This window comes from Bombina bombina, chromosome 7, assembly GCF_027579735.1.
Source record: "Bombina bombina isolate aBomBom1 chromosome 7, aBomBom1.pri, whole genome shotgun sequence".
NCBI classification, from domain to species: domain Eukaryota; kingdom Metazoa; phylum Chordata; class Amphibia; order Anura; family Bombinatoridae; genus Bombina; species Bombina bombina.
Window position 1 is genome coordinate 97,222,364 of NC_069505.1, and position 23,942 is coordinate 97,246,305.

At 39.3% G+C, this 23,942-nt stretch overlaps 1 protein-coding gene across 1 annotated transcript in view; it reads left to right on the top strand.

The window, feature by feature from the left end:
* Positions 1-23,942, top strand: part of CHID1 (chitinase domain containing 1) — a 1,450,539-nt gene that overhangs the window by 13,461 nt on the left and 1,413,136 nt on the right. Inside the window, exon 2 of the mRNA XM_053720199.1 lies at positions 15,484-15,617. Coding sequence (XP_053576174.1) covers positions 15,504-15,617 — 114 coding nt within the window. The 5' untranslated portion in view covers positions 15,484-15,503. The remainder of the gene's footprint in view (positions 1-15,483; positions 15,618-23,942) is intronic.

The window sequence follows — 23,942 nt, forward strand, 5'->3', positions numbered from 1 at the left end:
GGCCACAGAGTGGCTCTCTCTGCATCGGGGGCTTGTAAAGTGGTATTGCAGGATGCCTCCATATCGAGGCATCACTGCAATACCCTCAGAGCTGCTGGAAGCATTTGTGATCGCTTCCAGCACTCTGTTAGACAACTGACGTACCAGGTACGTCCATTGTCATTAACTGCTTGTTAATGCATGACGTACCTGGTACGTCAGTTGTCATTAAGGGGTTAATACAATTTTTACCTCTGTGATTACCTTGTATCTAAGCCTCTTCTGACAGCCCCCTGATCACATGAAATTTTATTTATTATCTTTTGACTTTCATTTTAGCCAATTAGTGCAGTCTCTCCCACAAGCCACGGGCGTGATCACAATGCTATCTATATGGTTTACATGAACTAGCTCTCCCCTGTTGTGAAAAGCAAATAAAAAAGCATGAGATAAGAGGTGGCCTTCAAGGGCTTAGAAATTATCATATGAGCCTTCCTAGGTTTAACTTTCAACTAAGAATGCCAAGAGGACAAAGCAAAATTGGGGATGAAAGTAAATTGGAAAGTTGTTTAAAATTACATGCCCTTTTTGAAACATGAACTTTTTTTTTTGGACTTGACTGTCTCTTTAACATTATATTTGTATTGGTGCAATAAGTTCACACTGTACTGTACGTGTTTAGTTCTAATATTGCGATCAAACTCTACCAAATGTGTTATATTTTAATAAAACGTTTGGTACAGTGCGACGGCAATATTAGAACTAAACATGCTCAATACAGTGTGACTTGTAGTTGTGATGCAGATACAAGGTTAAAAAAGCCATCCTTGTTGTTTAACAAAACGCAGTTTTGTAAAATGAAAAAGTGGCAACTACTGTCTTTATGGGATTTTATTTTCCTGTACATGAAATCTTGTTATTAAAGTCCACGCCAAAGGTTAGGAACACGTTTATTTAAATAACAAACTGACTTACAGTACATACATAGTATACTGTTTTGTAGTATAATATATACATATAACACTATATGTACATGTACAGTATACTGTGAACTTCCAAATATACAAATCACAGCAGCCTTTCACGGAGTTTGATGAAGACCAGGGGCTCTGCATATTTCCCTTCCATGGATTCTATTTTTGTGCATGTACGATATACCCACAATCCCCCAGCTCATATAGGTTTATTATTCATGTTCAAGTTTCTCTATTGTAACAAAATAATTCAATTTTAACACATACATTATATTGTCATTTAATTCGGGCCAAAGGGATCATTTATATTACAGTTTTGCTGTAGATGGCAATACTGCATTTTGCATTCTGCCAGTGGCAGAGAACCATCTCCCCCTACAGTGCAGTAAAACACCTCTTGGTGAGATTGTTGTCAGAGCATGCTCCGGTGTATGCTCTGCTCCTCGGTGTGTTGATTCTGGAACCTCCAGTCTCTGGCTGTTTGCCTTTTCTCTTGATCCTCTGTAGGGCATGGGCTCTGTGTGTGAATTGCTGAATCCTACTGCTTGTACTGGCTGGCTCTCTAGTTCCACCTGCCTGCCAGCTGCAGGCAGTTACCTTATCAGCAGCCTATAAAAAGCTGCTTCTTGCTTCCTGTCTTCGTCCGTGTTTTGAATCTAGTATTCTGGGTGTGCTATATTTTACTTGCTGGACTTCCTATTGCCTACCCTTGCATCTCTGGACTACTCTCTTGTGGAAATATGGTAATATGGATTGTGGTAGATCGATTCTTCAAGATGGCCCATTTTGGTTCTTTACTCAAACTACCAAAGGCTAACTTTCTAAATTATTCATAGAACACGTAATCAGAATCATTGGGTTACCCATTGATCTAGTCTCTTATAGTGGCACACAGCTTACCTCACAATTTTGGAGAGCATCCTCAGTCTAATTTGCAAATGGAGAGAACTAATCATAGGAAACTTACCTATGACATTATGTCTCTGCTTTTCCATGCTAATTGGGCTTTGTTACTTCCTTTGGCTGAGTTTGCCCATAATTATACTGTGAATGTATCCATCAAGACTAAACCCTTTCATGCAGCCTTGGGTTATCACACACATTCTTTCCCCATTGCCTTTCCTCTTGAGCCACTGGAGGACTCTGACTCTGTGTGCGAATTGCTGAATCCTACTGCCTGCACTCGCTGACTCTCTGGCTCCACCTTCCTGCCAGCTGCAGCCAGTTACCTAATCAGCAGCCTTTAAAAGGCTGCTTTCTGTCTTTGCCCGTGTATTGAATTTAGTATTCTGGGTGTGCTATACTTTTCTTGCTGGACTTACTGTTGTTAACCCGTGCATCTTTGGACTTCTCTGTTTGTCGCCTACCCTGACCACTGGACTGCCACTGACCTCACGCTTGCCTGCTGATTAGTTTCAGTTGTTTGCCAGTCTGGTTTCTGAACTTCGCTTTGTTTTCTTACGATCCTTGTTGTTTAGAGATTCTGCTCTTATCTATTCTGGTTCTGACCCAGCTAGTCAACTTCTCCACTCCTGCCTCTGGGTCCTAGTGCTGCTGTTTTTGGCTTTGGGATTTCTTTCCTGTCACTCCACTTGACACCGGGATAAGAAGTCTACTGGCCAGGATTGATTTGACAGGGAGATCTATTCACGAGCAGTGATAAATGTCTACTATCAGTGATTTCATCCCTTTAGGACATTTCACCTGTAATCTTGATTGCGATGTGGATACCTTTATAACATAACGCTATTGTGACAATCCTTTTAGCATCAGGTGCCTGGTTAGGCAATGAGAATAGACAAGTGTGTGTAGCCACCAATCACCAGCTATTACTAGTAGTAAAAGATATGTATATATTATTTTTCAACAAAGGATGTCAAGAGAGCAAAGTTAATTTCAAAATGGAAGTGAATTTAAGTGTCTTACAATTACATGATTTTTCTGAATCATTCAAGTTTTATGTTGACTTCTCTATCCCTTTAAGAATAATTTATTATAGGGACAGTCTACACCTTAGTCATCTTAAAGCCATACCTTAGCCCAGACCATGATGTCATCAATGGGTGGAGCTTGGCAGCCATTTCAAACTGGCCAGAAACAATATTTATTTCAAAATAACTGTTTTACCCTTCCTGCTGCATGATATAGAAAAGTTGCAGGAGACTATTTGCAGCTTAATCTAAGGTAAGACTTTAAGATGACTTAAGTGTAGACTGTCCCTTTTTAAACGGGTATCTAAACATTTATTCCTTTCTAATCTTCATCTAAAAGCTAAATTTAAATATATATTTATATTTACACAATGGTGGTTAAACCTCTAATTCCTAAACCCTCTTCGCCACCTCAGAGGAGCTATTTGTAAACAATTTAATACACTCCAGCAGTTAAAATGGATAATCGTAAATGCATTAAAGGGGAAAACAATTGACAGTACAATGTCCCTTTAAGCAGTGACTTTAATGTTTTCCAGCCCCTGTATTTTTGTACAGGTATACCTTGCTTTATTGTGCTCATTTTATTGCAGATATTGCGCACTTACTTCTGCACTTTGAGCACTGACAGCAGATCTCTCAGCTGATACTGTAATTTATCATGAACTGTATCTGTAACCTTCATCAATATGTGTACACTTCGTGGTAAGTGTCCAAACCAAGCAACAAAGTCAATCCTCTGTTCACCCTAGTAAACAACTACCATAAGCATAGCAGAAGTTAATTCAAACAGTATGCTCATACATGTTGCAGGAGGGGCTGTGTGTGTGTATGTCGGTCCACTTCGTGGGGAGGCTTGGGGCTACACAATTTTCCAGACAACGCCAATATCTATGCAGCCTCAACCCGCTGCAGGTCCATAAGCATTCAAAAGCGAAGCTCTAACTCCCTTGAGCGATATCACAATCACGTGGTACGGTATCTGCAGCAAGCGGTCAGGGCAACTGTGAAGCCCAGCATTTGTGTATGAGATGGAATCACTGGCAGTAGTTCCATTAAAAAAAGGAAGAAAATGGTTCCATCTATAATAAAACAATCCTTTTATTGATATATTTAAATTTTATATCCCATAACACGGACCAGAAAGTGTATCAATACATGATGGTTTTATTATAGAATTGTAAAAAACTTCCCAGAGTTGTATGGACTGCAAACTTCAAACAAGGCAACGTAGGGGTGAGAGAACGCCACTGGATCCGGTAACTCCTCCGTCCAGCCAATTGGAAACTGGTGGTGTGCCCCTTTTAGCTTGTTTCCAGGTCAACCAATATAAATAAACAAAAGCGAACTTTTTAAATACTGTAAAGCACTTTTAATAAGCACCAGTGATAAAAATGGATACCACAGTGATAAAAAATGTTATGACAGTCAGCACAGATATGTACAATAATAACCCAAAATATAACCATACAATGGCCTCTAAGTGTTCACATGAAAGGAAGAGTCGGATGTTAAATCAAAAGCTAGAAATGATAAAGCTCAATGAGGAAGGCATGTCAAAAGCTGAAATAGGCCAAAAGCTAGGCCTTTTGCGTCAAACAGTCAAGTTGTAACTACAAAGGAATAGTTTTTGATGGAAATTAAAAGTGCTACTCCAGTAAACACATGAATGATAAGAAAGCAAAACAGCTTTATTGCTGATATGGAGAAAGTTTTAGTGGTCTGGATAGAAGATCAAACCAGTCACAATGTTCCCTTAAGCCAAAGCCTGATCCAGAGCAAGGCACTAACTCTCTTCAATTCTATGAAAGGTGAGGAAGCTGTAGCAGAAAAGTTTGAAGTTAGCAGAGGTTTGCTTATGAGGTTTAAGGAAAGAATCCATCTCCATGACATCAAAGTGCAAGGGGAACCAGCAAGTGCTGATGTGGAAGCTTCAGCAAGTTATTCAGTTATTTATCAATGTGCAGCGGACATGATACACTACATCGTATCATGTCCACTCGCACATTAATAAATTGACCCCCTGGTTTAAACATAACGTTTATATGCACTCGCTTTATTGCGGTAGTCTGGAACCAAACCATCAATATCTCTGAGGTATACCTTTATATATATTATAATTATTCTAAGGTAAAAAAAAACAAAAACAATAATACTAGAGTGTAACTAAACACTGAATCTCCCTGTAAAATGTTTAATCAAGGAAAATAAAACATTGCCGTACAGATCTAGGATTTTATTTTGGCTTATTTTACTGTAAAATACCTCCTGAAATGTTTGCTTGCTCCACTCACTCTAGAGAGGCAGAAGTACTTTCATCATAAGTATAGTGACATTTATCTGAGCCATCAATATTTTACACAGTGATTTTTTTAGCTTAGAGCACCATCTCACAACTTACAAATGACAGTGTAAATGTTTTATAAAACATGTATTTCCTTCTTAATATAAAGAGAGTCCACGGCATCATTCCTTACTGTTGGGAATTACTGAACCTGGCCACTAGGAGGAGGCAAAGACACCCCCGCCAAAGGCTTAAAGGGACACTGAACCCAATTTTTTTCTTTTTTGATTCAGATAGAGCATGCAATTTTAAGCCACTTTCTAATTTATTCCTATTATCAATTTTTCTTTGTTCTCTTGCTATCTTTATTTTAAAAAGACGACATCTAAGCTTTTTTTTTTATTCAGAACTCTGGACAGCACTTTTTTATTGGTGGATGAGTTTATCCACCAATCAGCAAGAACAACCCAGGTTGATCACCAAAAATGGGCTGGCATCTAAACTTACTTTTTTGCATTTCAAATAAAGATACCAAGAGAATGAAGAAAATTTGATAACAGGAGTAAATTAGAAAGTTGCTTAAAATGTCATGCTCTATCTGAATCGCAAAAGAAAAAATTTGGGTACAGTGTCCCTTTAAATACCTCTCCCACTTCCCCCATCCCCCAGTCATTCTTTGTCTTTCGTCAAAGGCTCTGCAGGCTGTGGTGCCCTCAGATTAGGGTCCGCCTCTCTTTTTGTCCCTCCCGTTATCATTCAGTGTCCTCTAGAGCTTGGATATAAGTTTCCCAACAGTAAGGAATAAAGGCGTGGATTCTCCTTATATTAAAGGGACATAATACTCATATGCTAAATCACTTGAAACTGATGCAGTATAACTGTAAAAAGCTGACAGGAAAATATCCCCTGAGCATCTCTATGTAAAAAAGAAAGATATTTTACCTCACAATCTCCTCAGCTCAGCAGAGTAAGTTCTGTGTAAAAAGTTATACTTCACCTGCTCCCAGCTGCAGGTAAAAATGAAGAAATGAACAGCAGCCAATCAGCATCAGCAGTGCTGAGGTCATGAACTCTTACTGTGATCTCATGAGATTTGACTTATCTCTCATGAGATTTCATAGTAAGCTTCCTTTACCTGATTGGTGAAATAATATGAGAGTTCACGAGGCTCATCCTTTCAGCTGTCCCAGGACAGACACACTAAAATGCTGCTTAGAAATCCTTTACAATGGGAGGTGGCTACTGAGGAACTTTTGAGGTAAAATATCTTTCTTTTTTACATAGAGTTCAGGAGATATTTTCTAGTCAGCTTTTTACAGCTATGCTGCATCACTTTCAAGTGTTTAAACATTTGGGTATTATGTAGGGTTGCCACCTTCAATACAGAAAAATAAGGGACGCCACACCCCTCGGGGCCATGATGACCACAGGCCTGATGACGTGCCAACCTTACCCAATGAGAACCCCTTAAAGTTCACGCAGCAAGAGAAATGTGCAGTTGTCACATTGTTAATGCCATGCAATATAATTAACCTTCTCACTGCCAGGGATATTATCTATATCAGTGAATATTCTAAAATTCCCAGATCTAGATGCAGTTAAACCTTGATCCTTGTTTGTGGCTGCAAAAAGGACATCCCCCATTACATACATATGAAAAGGGCACAAAATAAATAATGAAAATATATTGCAAAACGGTTTAGTATACATAAATATTCTGCATTAAAATCTAAAAGTATTTACTGTCACTTTAAATTTTACAGGGGTACGAGGTAAAAACAATGAGTAGTGGGAATTAATAAATATTAGGTGGGTAGTGTATACACACATGCATACAGGGAGCGCAGAATTATTAGGCAAATGAGTATTTTGACCACATCATCCTCTTTATGCATGTTGTCTTACTCCAAGCTGTATAGGCTCGAAAGCCTACTACCAATTAAGCATATTAGGTGATGTGCATCTCTGTAATGAGAAGGGGTGTGGTCTAATGACATCAACACCCTATATCAGGTGTGCATAATTATTAGGCAACTTCCTTTCCTTTGGCAAAATGGGTCAAAAGAAGGACTTGACAGGCTCAGAAAAGTAAAAAATAGTGAGATATCTTGCAGAGGGATGCAGCACTCTTAAAATTGCAAAGCTTCTGAAGCGTGATCATCGAACAATCAAGCGTTTCATTCAAAATAGTCAACAGGGTCGCAAGAAGCGTGTGAAAAATCCAAGGCGCAAAATAACTGCCCATGAACTGAGAAAAGTCAAGCGTGCAGCTGCCAAGATGCCACTTGCCACCAGTTTGGCCATATTTCAGAGCTGCAACATCACTGGAGTGCCCAAAAACACAAGGTGTGCAATACTCAGAGACATGGCCAAGGTAAGAAAGGCTGAAAGACGACCACCACTGAACAAGACACACAAGCTGAAACGTCAAGACTGGGCCAAGAAATATCTCAAGACTGATTTTTCTAAGGTTTTATGGACTGATGAAATGAGAGTGAGTCTTGATGGGCCAGATGGATGGGCCCGTGGCTGGATTGGTAAAGGGCAGAGAGCTCTAGTCCGACTCAGACGCCAGCAAGGTGGAGGTGGAGTACTGGTTTGGGCTGGTATCATCAAAGATGAGCTTGTGGGGCCTTTTCGGGTTGAGGATGGAGTCAAGCTCAACTCCCAGTCCTACTGCCAGTTTCTGGAAGACACCTTCTTCAATCAGTGGTACAGGAAGAAGTCTGCATCCTTCAAGAAAAACATGATTTTCATGCAGGACAATGCTCCATCACACGCGTCCAAGTACTCCACAGCGTGGCTGGCAAGAAAGGGTATAAAAGAAGAAAATCTAATGACATGGCCTCCTTGTTCACCTGATCTGAACCCCATTGAGAACCTGTGGTCCATCATCAAATGTGAGATTTACAAGGAGGGAAAACAGTACACCTCTCTGAACAGTGTCTGGGAGGCTGTGGTTGCTGCTGCACGCAATGTTGATGGTGAACAGATCAAAACACTGACAGAATCCATGGATGGCAGGCTTTTGAGTGTCCTTGCAAAGAAAGGTGGCTATATTGGTCACTGATTTGTTTTTGTTTTGTTTTTGAATGTCAGAAATGTATATTTGTGAATGTTGAGATGTTATATTGGTTTCACTGGTAAAAATAAATAATTTAAATGGGTATATATTTGTTTTTTGTTAAGTTGCCTAATAATTATGCACAGTAATAGTCACCTGCACACACAGATATCCCCCTAAAATAGCTATAACTAAAAACAAACTAAAAACTACTTCCAAAACTATTCAGCTTTGATATTAATGAGTTTTTTTGGGTTCATTGAGAACATGGTTGTTGTTCAATAATAAAATTAATCCTCAAAAATACAACTTGCCAAATAATTCTGCACTCCCTGTATATGTGTTTCTCTTTTATATATGTAAATGTGAATACAAATACAAATGACATGAGTAAATACATATGTGGACTTGCAACACATTCACACATACTTTTCTAGCATTTAATTGCACAGCATTAAACCCTATATTATATATAAATGAAATGTAGGCCTTAAAATAACTGAAATGTCCTACAACTAAGTGCTTCTGCTAGCTATTTACAAGATGAGTATATGATCGGTCGGTGGGTTCATTAAGCAACATCCGTGAATGGGAAACAATAAATGTTGATAAAGCTCCTAAATAATAACTATTTAATCTAAATCCAATGGGTTTAAAACTTTAAATTATCACTAATACCCTTACTGTATAGCTGGCAAGCTCACACTCGGTAATCACCTTACCGTGGCCTCTGGCCCTTGGCTTCCAGTGGGAACCTGATCTAAATAAACTGACCTCTTACTCGGCCTCCGCACCTACCTCCACATCTCGCCCCTTGTTCTTGAAGCTCTTGATACGGTGGTTCTCGAGGCCGGCGTTTTTCACCATAGCGACAGCTGCTGCTATCTCTCTTCCCGTACCAGCAGCGACACTAAGAAAAACAAAGTCAGTGATTGGCGAACTCCCCCGCCCTGCGCGCGCTCGGCTGGAGGATGGAAAAGCTGGTGTGACGTGAGAGGGCAGTGCCATACGTCACTGGTAAGATCATGTGGAGGAAGCCCCCTGTGTGTGGGCTCGTTCGCACTTTGTTTTGGAAGTTTGGGTGTAGGTGATTTCGGTGTAGGATTTCCCCGCTAGACCAAATAACAGCCATTTTTTGTTAGGACTATGACTTGTCATCATGGGTAATTAAACATGGCAAACAAGTATTGAAGTCAAACAGCATTTTTTTTCTTCTATTGACACATATAGAGAAAATACGGGACAAATCCCGTCCCATATTGATTCAAAACGGGACGCACTATTTTCTTCTCAAATACGGGACGATTCCGTATTTTAAGGGTCGGGTGGCAACCCTAGTATTATGGCCCTTTAAGAAGGAAAACATAAATTATGCTTACCAGATAATTTAATTTCCTTCTGTATCAGGAGAGTCCACGGCCCCCGCCCGTGTTCTCCGATGGGCGGCCCGCTACATTCGGCACAATGACTGGGGGATGGGGTAAGTGAGAGATGTATTTAGACCTTTGGCTGGGGTGTCTTTGCCTCCTCCTGGTGGCCAGGTTCAGTAATTCCCAACAGTAGAGAATGATGCCGTGGACTCTCCTTATACAGAAGGAAATTATCTGGTAAGTATAATTTATGTTTTTGCAATGTAGTGCCTAACTGCTGATATATGGTATGAGTTTACTGTCTATTTACGTTTATGTTCTCACTCAAACATGAAAGTGTGTATAAATTTATTGTTTTTGAAATTTGAAGCTTTAAAGGGACACTAAAGCCACAAGTTTTCTTTCATGATTTAGATAGAGAATACAATTTTAAACAATATTCCAATCTACTTCTATTATCTATTTTGCTTAATTTTTTAAATATCATTTGTTGAAGAAATAGCATTGCACACGGGTGAGCCAATCACACGAGGCATCTATGTGCAGCAACCAATCAGCAGCTACTTAGCCTATCTAGATATGCTTTTAAGCAAAGCATATCAAGAGAATAAAACAAATTAGATGATAGAAGCAAATAACAAAGTTGTTTAAAATTGCATTCTCTTTCTAAATCATGAAAGAAAAATTTTGGGTTTCATGTCCCTTTAACTCTGGCCATATACTGCACACAAAAACATATAGTCAACATCACAACAATTTTTTATATTTTTGTTAAAAAAGGCGCAGATTTTAGGTTTCAAATATTTATGGACCGTGCTGGGTATAGGAAATTACCTGCTTTTTTGTGTTTGAGAGATCATAGACTGTGACAGTATTTTATTTTATTTTTGTGTGTGTGGGGGGGTGGTTGAGATACTCTGGGTGCTTTTAAATCATTAACCATCCTGGTACCACTAAAATAGCTATGTTTTTGTCCTGTGCCTGCAGCTTTCTTAAAATTCTTTATCTTATTTTCACTCCTTGCAAATGCTGGTTAGGGAAACTCTGCATCTTCACACTGGGTCCTGCCATATTGCAATTTAAAGGGAAATGAAACCCACATGTTTTCTTTCATGATTCAGACAGGGCATGCAATTTTAACCAACCCTTTTTAATTTACTTCTAATATCAATTTATTTTGGTTCTCTTTTGTATATTTAGTTGTAAAGCAGGAATGTATGCTTAATAGCCGAGCCATTTCTGGAGCACTATATGGCAGCAGTTTTACAAGAATGTTATCCATTTACAAGAGCACTAGAGGGCAGCGCTATTTCCTGCTATATAGTGCTCCAGATGCCTACCTAGGTATCTCTTCAACACAGAATATCATGGGAACAAAGCAAATTTGATAATAGAAGTAAAATGGAAACGTTTTTTAAAATGGTCTGCTCTGTCTGAATAACAAAAGAACATTCTTGGGGTTCATATCCCTTTACGTATTTTCGCACCGTATGATGGAAGTGGTGCACATCGAAAGATCAGCGATATTGTATTGTTTTTGACAAGAAATATTGTGCGCTTCAATTTAGCGTGCACAACACAGAGCAGGAGCTGTACTGTTTTGCAATGACTGCATTACTCTTCAATTATTCCTGATTATTATGTAACTAAGTGTGGAAAAAAATGCAAAAATGTATATATTTTGCTTTCCATTGTGTAAACTAACCCAAAGTGCAAGGTAAGCCAGTAAAATCACTGATCTGTGAAATCGCACAGCTTCAGTCAAATAATGCAACAATACATGTGTACCAAGTTTGGTGATGCCCAGAATAAGGATTCACAGTTTCACCAACCAGCAGCTGTAAAGGGTTAAAAAAAGAAAGAAAATGGCACAAGAGCAGAAACAATAGCATATTGGGTAGTTCCCTGCTACTGTAGTTGTACCCAGCAGTTTAATGTCCCTTTAAGATATGCTGTCAACTTTAGAATTATTGGCATCTTCATGAAATGTAGAAAAAGTGAAAATAATATCACACAAATAGTAATTGATATTTGGGGGTAGATTTATCATATGTCGGACGGACATGATCCGCTGTAGCGGATCATTTCCTCCCGACATCGCTAAATGCCGACAGCATACGCTGTCGGCATTTTTGGTGAAATGTTTGTGCAATGCCACCCCCTACACATTCGCAGTCAATTGGTCGCTAGCAGTGGTTGTCAATCATTCAATCGTATCTGATTAGGATGATTGCTGTCTGCCACCTCAGAGATGGTGGATGAGTTATGACCGCTGCTTCTTAATTAAGTTTCAGGCGACCTGAAACTTCAGGGGTAGATTGCAGCATTCACTGCTTGATAAATCTACCTCTTGTACTCTAATATAAGGGAAGCCATCTACTTTCATATTAAATACAATATTTTGGCAAACTCCGAACCTTTTTTTTGATTAGTGGGATTTTTTATTTCTGCAAAAAATAGGTTTTCAAATGTATTGACATCTGTACCAAGCTTCCTTGGTACAGATAACAGTAATGACCCTCTTGCTGTAATGTATAAGGTTGACACACTCACATGGAGGGATATTGGGTCACTCCTTTCATTTCAAGATTGGAGCACTTGTAGAGTGTCGTCTTCTAATCTGTCCACACGTATTAAACGGATAACGGATTTAACTCCAGAGTGTATAATGGCAATTGTAAAACATTAATTTGGTGTCCTCGCAACCATGTTTGGGATTATTGTCCACTTGAAAGATTTCTTGTCAGAAGCAAAAAAAAAAATATCCTGGTACTTAGTGGAATTCATTATAACATCAACCTTACCTCTAGCTTCAAAGCATCAACAAACCACTATTATATATTACTGTAATTATTTCCCTTTTTGGCATGACCAATATAGATGATTCATAGCCAAAAAGGCATTTTTTTCTCATCTGATTACAAAATCTAAATGACAGTGGAATACTCAGTGGAAGATGACGCTGTTCATATGTAGGCCAGTACAGCCTTTTAAATATTTAGCACTGAGCCCAAGTCATTATTTATCAGTCCTGGGTGAGTTAAAGGGACGATCAAGTCATTTCATTTTTATACTGTATTAGTTTTTAAACTGGTAGCCAAAACTTGTACATAAAGGTCGTTTTTTAATTTAAGGATTATGAATTAAATCACTGCATTGCACTTTTAAATTCACTTTTATTATCAAATTTTACTTTTTTTTTTTCTTGGTATCCTTTGTTTAAAAACATATGCACCTATCTTCGGCAGCAGCAATGCAGTACTGGGAGGTAGCTGGTGAATGGTGGCTATAACTATGTGTTTAATCACTTTTTAATGGTTAAACACAAAGTTGCATGTAAGCGGCAGCGCAATAATAAAAGGCTCTTTACATATTCAAACACTTTCTTTTTGCACGTGTTGTGTCCCTTTTAAAGAATGAGTTTATATTGCATGCAGGAAGTTAAGGGTTTGAGATTCCTTTAAATGCACTCTAGTAGGGCTGGGTGATATGGGCAAAAAAAAAATCACAATTTAATCGCGATTTTCTTATAAATGACTATAACACCTTAGATTTTCAATAAAAAATGTATTTAAGACTACAGAATCTTAATGTACATGTTCTCAATGTCCTATACACTCTGGGAGAATACAAATACAAACCACGTGTGTGTGTGTGTATGTATATACATGTATGTTACACCCTGAGTAGTAATACAAATGAACAGGCATGCAAGTTATTCTAGCTTTTGTTCTATCTCAGGGGTGCTGTTCTCTCTCTTCTAATATTTATGCAAATTACTCTTGGGTCACCCTAAGAGTAATGGGGGAAACCAGACGTGGACTCCTTGCACACATGCCCTTAGAGAGATACAACTGCACCTCACTGACGAGGCCCACAGAAGGCCGAAACAATCATCTGAGGTTGTTGTTTCTCTTGTTCAGAGAAGAATTGCCTGGTGCTGGACTGTCATTGGGCAGGGTCAGACTGAGATGCTACAGGATATTTTTTCTCTGAAAGGGCATAGTGTGCTAAAAGAACGCGCACCCTGAGTAGTAATAAAAATGACCAGGCATGGAAGTTATTCTAGCTTTTGTTCTATCTCAGGAGTGCTGTTCTCTCTCTTCTAATTAATATATATTCATAACCTACAGTATTATTTTATTACACTGTGAGCATTTAACTTGCATCACTAATGTTCTATTAAAAAATAAGCAAGCTTCATAAAATACAGTAATATTCTTAGTTCCAGAGTGAGCAACTCTGTTCCTGTAGAAATATTGCAAGTAATCAGGCTCCGTAGCATGCAGTAATATTCTATTTTGTGCAGTGCAGTATATAAGAGAACAAGCAAGATGTAATATTATGTTATAAAGTAAGTAAGCTCTGCACCTAATGTTTTGTTATAGAAGCCAGTCCCATAACCTGCAGTAATAGTTTATTATAAAGCTGCTAGTCCATTCAGCACTGCATGGCCGGCTATTCCTCCTGCTAGATCCGACACGGCTGAAAAACATACCTAGGTAGAATATCAGTACGCTTCTAGGAGCTAGCTGTTGATTGGTGGTTATACACATATGCCTCTTGTCAGTTACTCACTAGATGTGCTCAGCTAGCTCCCAGTAGTGCACTGCTGCTCTTTTCAACAAAGGATATCAATAGAATGAAGCAAATTTGGTGATAGAAGTAAACTGAAAAGTCTCATAAATTGAGCATGCTCTATTGAAATCATGAAAGTTTTTATTCTGACTTTTATGTCCCTTAAATATGTTATAGTTTTATTTATATATTACATCTGTAGTAGAAATCGTACATAGCAAATGTTTCTTATGGAAACGTGTTTTTAAAGATTAACCCCTTGCACCAATTGGTCGTAGGTACTACGTTACACAGTACTTAGCCCAGCGTACTTTGTTGGTGTAGTACAGAGGCACATGCTATGGTCCTCGCAGTCAGCTTAGACAGTGTAGACTGCAGCTGGGGCAGAAAGAATCTGCCTTTATGTAGTAAGGGAGCGCTGATCATGCTCACTTACTATATGAAGGCAGATCGCTGATTGTTAAAGAGAGTGACACATATCATTCATTGGTTCCCATTGGGAGCGGTGTGTGGCGGCCCAGTGAGGAGGGGTATGGCATTCCCTACACTACGTAAAGTACTGGATGGAAGGGAGAGGGAGGGATAGGGCCCTACACTACAGAAATAAAAATATATATATTAAAAAATATCTAAATAAATGCTAGATAGAATGATGCATTCAAAAAATAGATTAGTCTGAGAATAATATGTAGATGTATTTTTTAAACTTTAATTAGCGGTTTTGTTTCATTTTTATATTGACAAAATAAGTATAAAGATTTACTGTCTATAAAACAATGGGAGCTGCCATGTTGTAACTTAGGTGACCTTCTCTGCTGTGGCCAATTAGGTACAGTTATAAATAGGTCACTAGAGTGTACAGCCAATGGCTGTGTGGCATATAACAGTGTTCTGTACTTCCATTTCTAACAGGAACTGAAATGCTCACAATTTCAGTTTGGAATTACAGAAAAGGGGGCTAAAATAAATAATGAAAGTATATTGCAGTTTTTTTATATGTATACACTGTATTAATGTCTCATTAAGCTAATGAAAACGTAAGAAAGTTTGACTGGTTGCCAGTTCTACACTTAAAAATCAGATCTTTGACAAATTCTTTGGGTGTTTAATCCCGGATAAAGGATAACACTTATGATATTCCCTTTTTTTTCTGGTCTGCTTGGGCTAGACATGGGCATATAGCAGTGAAGGGGTTAGACATAGCCTCCAGCTGTGTGCCAGGCTCCCTCCCACACTCCAGCAGCAGTAATCAGGGCTCCGGATACTATCTGCTGTGTCATTGTGGATAATTCTTCTCTTGCAGAGAGTCTCGTCTGAAGAAGGATGATGAAGCTTCTGGGATTCCTTCTCTTAGTGACATCCACCTGCTACGTAATCAATGCAACACTGTCAAAAACTGATGCAAAGAAAGCGTCTCTGAAGACCCCGGAGCCAAAGGTAAGGGAGTAGGGATTTAATTCTATAAACTCTAGGGAAGAATAGGAGTACATTATTTGTCAGTGCTTATACTGATAGGTCTGTCTGCAGCTTTAAATGGGCAGTAAATACCTTGAGATTTTCATATAAAATGTTTATAGTACAACTGCACAGTATATTTTTATTATTTTTCCTCCTTTTTCTGTAATTTAAGTCTAAAATTGTTGCAAAAAAAAAAAATTGTTGCAAAATTCTGGTGTTGACTGTCCCTTTAAGTCTCTCTCGCACTGTTTTGATTATCATTAATATTACTTGCGGTATTAAAATTGTGTTTTTAAAACCTCTTGTCTTGTTTAAGGGTCTCTTAGGAAGATACAAAGTAGCAAGGTTGCGGGGTTAAGATTTATAGTATGAAAAGTTAAAATCCAGTAAAAAAAAATAAAAAAATAATAATAATATATATATATATATATATATATATATATATATATATATATATTATAAGTCTTTTGCATAGTAACTTATAGTCACCATTTTGTTTTCAGTTCACAGCAAAATGGAAACGTGCTTTAACAAACAATAGAAATTAAATATTATTTAAAACCACTTGTGAAAGTTGCAAAGAGACCAAATAGTGATAGAAAAACAGTCTGCTTAACCTGACAACCTAAATAATGCATTTAGGGTTAGCAGTGGTACAGATGTAAACGGATTAGAAAAGTTTACTATGAAAGTCGCAATCTCCTATAAAAACACAATTTCTCCAACATAGGTGTGTCCGGTCCACGGCGTCATCCTTACTTGTGGGATACTCTCTTCCCCAACAGGAAATGGCAAAGAGCCCAGCAAAGCTGGTCACATGATCCCTCCTAGGCTCCGCCTTCCCCAGTCATTCTCTTTGCCGTTGTACAGGCAACATCTCCACGGAGATGGCTTAGAGTTTTTTGGTGTTTTAAATGTAGTTTTTATTCTTCAATCAAGAGTTTGTTATTTTAAAATAGTGCTGGTATGTACTATTTACTCTGAAACAGAAAAGAGATGAAGATTTCTGTTTGTAAGAGGAAAATGATTTTAGCAACCGTTACTAAAATCGATGGCTGTTTCCACACAGGACTGTTGAGAGGAATTAACTTCAGTTGGGGGAAACAGTGAGCAGACTTTTGCTGCTTGAGGTATGACACATTTCTAACAAGACTTGGTAATGCTGGAAGCTGTCATTTTCCCTATGGGATCCGGTAAGCCATTTTTATTAAATAAGAATAAAGGGCTTCACAAGGGCTTTAAAGACTGGTAGACATTTTTCTGGGCTAAAACGATTGATATATAAGCATTTTTAATACTTCATAGTTTTGAGGAGTTATTTTATTCTTGGGAATTATGTAAAAAAAACCGGCAGGCACTGTATTGGACACCTTTTTCACTGGGGGCCTTCTCTAATCATAGGCAGAGCCTCATTTTCGCGCCTCTATTGCGCAGTTGTTTTTGGGAAGCAAGACATGCAGATGCATGTGTGAGGAGCTCAGATACATAGAAAAAGCTTACTGAAGGCGTCATTTGGTATCGTATTCCCCTTTGGGCTTGGTTGGGTCTCAGCAAAGCAGATACCAGGGACTGTATAGGGGTTAAATATAAAAACGGCTCCGGTTCCGTTATTTTAAAAGTTAAAGCTTTCAAATTTGGTGTGCAATACTTTTAAGGCTTTAAGACACTGTGGTGAAATTTTGGTGAATTTTGAACAATTCCTTCATACTTTTTCACATTTTCAGTAATAAAGTGTGTTCAGTTTAAAATTTAAAGTGACAGTAACGGTTTTATTTTAAAACGTTTTTTGTACTTTGTTATCAAGTTTATGCCTGTTTAACATGTCTGAACTATCAGATAGACTATGTTCTGTATGTGGGGAAGCCAAGGTTCCTTCTCATTTAAATAGATGTGATTTATGTGACACAAAATTTAGAGAAAATGATGCCCAAGATGATTCCTCAAGTGAGGGGAGTAAGCATGGTACTGCATCATCCCCTCCTTCGTCTACGCCAGTCTTGCCCACACAGGAGGCCCCTAGTACATCTAGTGCGCCAATACTCCTTACTATGCAACAATTAACGGCTGTAATGGATAATTCTATCAAAAACATTTTAGCCAAAATGCCCACTTATCAGCGAAAGCGCGACTGCTCTGTTTTAGAAAATACTGAAGAGCATGAGGACGCTGATGATATTGGTTCTGAAGTGCCCCTACACCAGTCTGAGGGGGCCAGGGAGGTTTTGTCTGAGGGAGAAATTTCAGATTCAGGGAAAATTTCTCAACAAGCTGAACCTGATGTGATTACATTCAAATTTAAATTGGAACATCTCCGCGCTCTGCTTAAGGAGGTGTTATCTACTCTGGATGATTGTGAGAATTTGGTCATTCCAGAGAAATTATGTAAGATGGACAAGTTCCTAGAGGTCCCGGGGCCCCCCGAAGCTTTTCCTATACCCAAGCGGGTGGCGGACATTGTAAACAAAGAATGGGAAAGGCCCGGCATACCTTTTGTCCCTCCCCCTATATTTAAGAAATTGTTTCCTATGGTCGACCCCAGAAAGGACTTATGGCAGACAGTCCCCAAGGTCGAGGGGGCGGTTTCTACTCTAAACAAACGCACTACTATCCCTATAGAAGATAGTTGTGCTTTCAAAGATCCTATGGATAAAAAATTAGAGGGTTTGCTTAAAAAGATGTTTGTTCAGCAAGGTTACCTTCTACAACCAATTTCATGCATTGTTCCTGTCACTACAGCAGCGTGTTTCTGGTTCGATGAACTAGAAAAGTCGCTCAATAAAGATTCTTCTTATGAGGAGATTATGGACAGAATTCATGCTCTCAAATTGGCTAACTCTTTTACTTTAGACGCCACTTTGCAATTGGCTAGATTAGCGGCGAAAAATTCAGGGTTTGCTATTGTGGCGCGCAGAGCGCTTTGGCTAAAATCTTGGTCAGCGGATGCGTCTTCCAAGAACAAATTGCTCAACATACCTTTCAAGGGGAAAACGCTGTTTGGCCCTGACTTGAAAGAGATTATTTCTGATATCACTGGGGGTAAGGGCCACGCCCTTCCTCAGGATAGGTCTTTCAAGGCTAAAAATAAACCAAATTTTCGTCCCTTTCGCAGAAACGGACCAGCCCCAAGTGCTACATCCTCTAAGCAAGAGGGTAATACTTCTCAAACCAAGCCAGCCTGGAGGCCAATGCAAGGCTGGAACAAAGGTAAGCAGGCCAAGAAACCTGCCACTGCTACCAAGACAGCATGAGATGTTGGCCCCCGATCCGGGACCGGATCTGGTGGGGGGCAGACTTTCTCTCTTCGCTCAGGCTTGGGCAAGAGATGTTCTGGATCCTTGGGCGCTAGAAATAGTCTCCCAAGGTTATCTTCTGGAATTCAAGGAGCTTCCCCCAAGGGGGAGGTTCCACAGGTCTCAATTGTCTTCAGACCACATAAGAAGACAGGCATTCTTACATTGTGTAGAAGACCTGTTAAAAATGGGAGTGATTCATCCTGTTCCATTAGGAGAACAAGGGATGGGATTCTACTCCAATCTGTTCATAGTTCCCAAAAAAGAGGGAACATTCAGACCAATCTTAGATCTCAAGATCCTAAACAAGTTTCTCAAGGTTCCATCGTTCAAAATGGAAACCATTCGGACAATTCTTCCTTCCATCCAGGAAGGTCAATTCATGACCACGGTGGATTTAAAGGATGCGTATCTACATATTCCTATCCACAAGGAACATCATCGGTTCCTAAGGTTCGCCTTTCTGGACAAGCATTACCAGTTTGTGGCACTTCCATTCGGATTAGCCACTGCTCCAAGAATTTTCACAAAGGTACTAGGGTCCCTTCTAGCGGTGCTACGACCAAGGGGCATTGCAGTAGTACCTTACTTGGACGACATACTGATTCAAGCGTCGTCCCTACCACAAGCAAAGGCTCATACGGACATTGTCCTGGCCTTTCTCAGATCTCACGGGTGGAAAGTGAACGTAGAAAAAAGTTCTCTATCTCCGTCAACAAGAGTTCCCTTCTTGGGAACAATAATAGACTCCTTAGAAATGAGGATTTTTCTGACAGAGGCCAGAAAATCAAAACTTCTAAGCTCTTGTCAAGTACTTCATTCTGTTCCTCTTCCTTCCATAGCGCAGTGCATGGAAGTAATAGGTTTGATGGTCGCGGCAATGGACATAGTTCCTTTTGCGCGAATTCATCTGAGACCATTACAACTGTGCATGCTCAGTCAGTGGAATGGGGATTATACAGACTTGTCTCCGACGATACAAGTAGATCAGAGGACCAGAGATTCACTCCGTTGGTGGCTGACCCTGGACAACCTGTCACAGGGGATGAGCTTCCGCAGACCAGAGTGGGTCATTGTCACGACCGACGCCAGTCTGGTGGGCTGGGGCGCGGTCTGGGAACTCCTGAAAGCTCAGGGTCTTTGGTCTCGGGAAGAATCTCTTCTCCCGATAAATATTCTGGAACTGAGAGCGATATTCAATGCTCTCAAGGCTTGGCCTCAGCTAGCAAAGGCCAAATTCATACGGTTTCAATCAGACAACATGACGACTGTTGCGTATATCAACCATCAGGGGGGAACAAGGAGTTCCCTGGCGATGGAAGAAGTGACCAAAATCATTCAATGGGCGGAGACTCACTCCTGCCACTTGTCTGCAATCCACATCCCAGGAGTGGAAAATTGGGAAGCGGATTTTCTGAGTCGTCAGACATTTCATCCGGGGGAGTGGGAACTCCATCCGGAAATCTTTGCCCAAATTACTCAATTGTGGGGCATTCCAGACATGGATCTGATGGCCTCTCGTCAGAACTTCAAGGTTCCTTGCTACGGGTCCAGATCCAGGGATCCCAAGGCGACTCTAGTAGATGCACTAGTAGCACCTTGGACCTTAAACCTAGCTTATGTATTCCCACCGTTTCCTCTCATCCCCAGGCTGGTAGCCAGGATCAATCAGGAGAGGGCATCAGTGATCTTGATAGCTCCTGCGTGGCCACGCAGGACTTGGTATGCAGACCTGGTGAATATGTCATCGGCTCCACCATGGAAGCTACCTTTGAGACAGGACCTTCTTGTTCAAGGTCCGTTCGAACATCCGAATCTGGCCTCACTCCAACTGACTGCTTGGAGATTGAACGCTTGATTTTATCAAAGCGAGGGTTCTCAGATTCTGTCATTGATACTCTTGTTCAGGCCAGAAAGCCTGTAACTAGAAAAATCTACCATAAAATATGGAAAAAATATATCTGTTGGTGTGAATCTAAAGGATTCCCATGGAACAAGATAAAAATTCCTAAGATTCTATCCTTTCTTCAAGAAGGTTTGGAGAAAGGATTATCTGCAAGTTCTTTGAGGGGACAGATTTCTGCTTTATCTGTTTTACTTCACAAAAAGCTGGCGGCTGTGCCAGATGTTCAAGCTTTTGTTCAGGCTCTGGTTAGAATCAAGCCTGTTTACAAACCTTTGACTCCTCCTTGGAGTCTCAATTTAGTTCTTTCAGTTCTTCAGGGGGTTCCGTTTGAACCCTTACATTCCGTAGATATTAAGTTATTATCTTGGAAAGTTTTGTTTTTGGTTGCAATTTCTTCTGCTAGAAGAGTTTCAGAGTTATCTGCTCTGCAGTGTTCTCCTCCTTATCTGGTGTTCCATGCAGATAAGGTGGTTTTGCGTACTAAACCTGGTTTTCTTCCGAAAGTTGTTTCTAACAAAAACATTAACCAGGAGATAGTCGTGCCTTCTTTGTGTCCGAATCCAGTTTCAAAGAAGGAACGTTTGTTGCACAATTTGGATGTAGTTCGTGCTCTAAAATTCTATTTAGATGCTACAAAGGATTTCAGACAAACATCTTCCTTGTTTGTTGTTTATTCTGGTAAAAGGAGAGGTCAAAAAGCAACTTCTACCTCTCTCTCTTTTTGGCTTAAAAGCATCATCAGATTGGCTTATGAGACTGCCGGACGGCAGCCTCCTGAAAGAATCACAGCTCATTCCACTAGGGCCGTGGCTTCCACATGGGCCTTCAAGAACGAGGCTTCTGTTGATCAGATATGTAAGGCAGCGACTTGGTCTTCACTGCACACTTTTACTAAATTTTACAAATTTGATACTTTTGCTTCTTCTGAGGCTATTTTTGGGAGAAAGGTTTTGCAAGCCGTGGTGCCTTCCATCTAGGTGACCTGATTTGCTCCCTCCCATCATCCGTGTCCTAAAGCTTTGGTATTGGTTCCCACAAGTAAGGATGACGCCGTGGACCGGACACACCTATGTTGGAGAAAACAGAATTTATGTTTACCTGATAAATTACTTTCTCCAACGGTGTGTCCGGTCCACGGCCTGCCCTGGTTTTTTAATCAGGTCTGATAATTTATTTTCTTTAACTACAGTCACCACGGTATCATATGATTTCTCCTATGCAAATATTCCTCCTTTACGTCGGTCGAATGACTGGGGAAGGCGGAGCCTAGGAGGTATCATGTGACCAGCTTTGCTGGGCTCTTTGCCATTTCCTGTTGGGGAAGAGAATATCCCACAAGTAAGGATGACGCCGTGGACCGGACACACCGTTGGAGAAAGTAATTTATCAGGTAAACATAAATTCTGTTTTTAATAATGCCAGCTCTGTTAGTGACAATCACAACAGTGCAAGTGAGACAATTAAATAATAAAAATGAAATATAATTAACCACTATTATAGATGTTGGTGTCCTGAAGTGACTATAGAAGTATATCCATTATGCCAATATACTGTATGTATGGCATTCAAATGGTTAATGAGTGTTGAGGATGTATTCTGATGACAATAGGTTAATATTACAAATACAAATGAGTATTTTCCGTGCAGAGTGAAAAAGGTGTTACATAAATGTAGATTTGGTTTAACCTTAACAGGTGTGAATGGGCTATTATATTAGTTTCCTGAAACCTCCCAGTTTCTATTTAAAAAAAAGTAAAAGTCCTTTTTTGTGAGCTTTTAGGTTTAAAACTAATTTTTGGTGACTGGGTTTAACAAACAAACTATATAGCAATGTGATCACACATAACAATTCGGTATGAAAACAACAAGTGTTTTCACAAGCAAATCGCCGGTAGGTTATGATCAAGGCCAATGATATCAAATCACAATACCTAAAAGGCTTTGTTTCAATTTTTTTAAATGCAAAACATGTCTCGTTTTTCTGTCTCTCATTACCTTTTCATTTAAAGGGACAGTCTACACCAGAATTTGTATTGTTTAAAAAGATAGATAAACACTTTATTACCCATTCCCCAGTTTTGCATAACCAACACTGTTATATTAATACACTTTATACCTCTGTGATTACCTTGTATTTAAGCCTCAGCAGACTGCCCTCTTATTTCAGTTCTTTTGACAGACTTGCATTTTATCCAATCAGTCCTGACTCCTAGGTAACTCCATGGGCGTGAGCACAATGCCATCTATATGGCACACATGAACTAATGCCCTCTAGTGTTGAAAAAATGTCAAAATGCATTCAGATAAGAGGTGGCCTTCAAGGAAAGAAATTAGCATATGAACCTACCTAGGTTTAGCTTTTAACTAAGAACACCAAGGGAACAAAGCAAAATTGATGATAACAGTAAATTGGAAAGCTGTTTAAAATTACATGCCCTATCTAAATCTTGAACGTTTATTTTTTACTAGAAATTTAAAATAACTTTCTAATTTTCTTCTATGACCACATTCGCTTCATTCTCATGGTAACCTTTGTTGAAGAATCAGCAATGCACTACTGGGAGCTCATCAGGCAAGCCATCAACAAGACACACATGTGCAGCCATCAATCAATTTTAACAAAGGATAACCAAAAACAAAGCAAATCAGATAATAGAAGTAAATTGGAAAGCTGTTTAAAATTGTATGTTGTATCTGAATCATGAAGGAAAAAAAGTTTTTCATGTCCCTTTTAAATATTAAAAAGTGTAAAGTTTTGATTTCAATAAAGCAGTAGACACATGTTGTAACCTAGGTGTCCTTCTCTGCTGAGGCCAATCACAGACAGTTAAAAGTGCATCACTAAAGTATGCAACCAATGGCTGTGTGGATATATAGCAGTGTAAAATCTGGAGTCTGCATTTCCTCTTATAACAAGAATTCAGAGTTAAATTACAACAAACAAGAATAACATAAATAATGGAAGTATATTGCAAAGTTATTTCACTATACACAAATAAATATTTTATAGTGCAATCTGAAAATGTTTAATATCCCTTTAAGTTCCCCCGGACTATTCTTTGCTAAACCCTGAGTTTCAGTCACATAAAACAGTATATAATATTATGC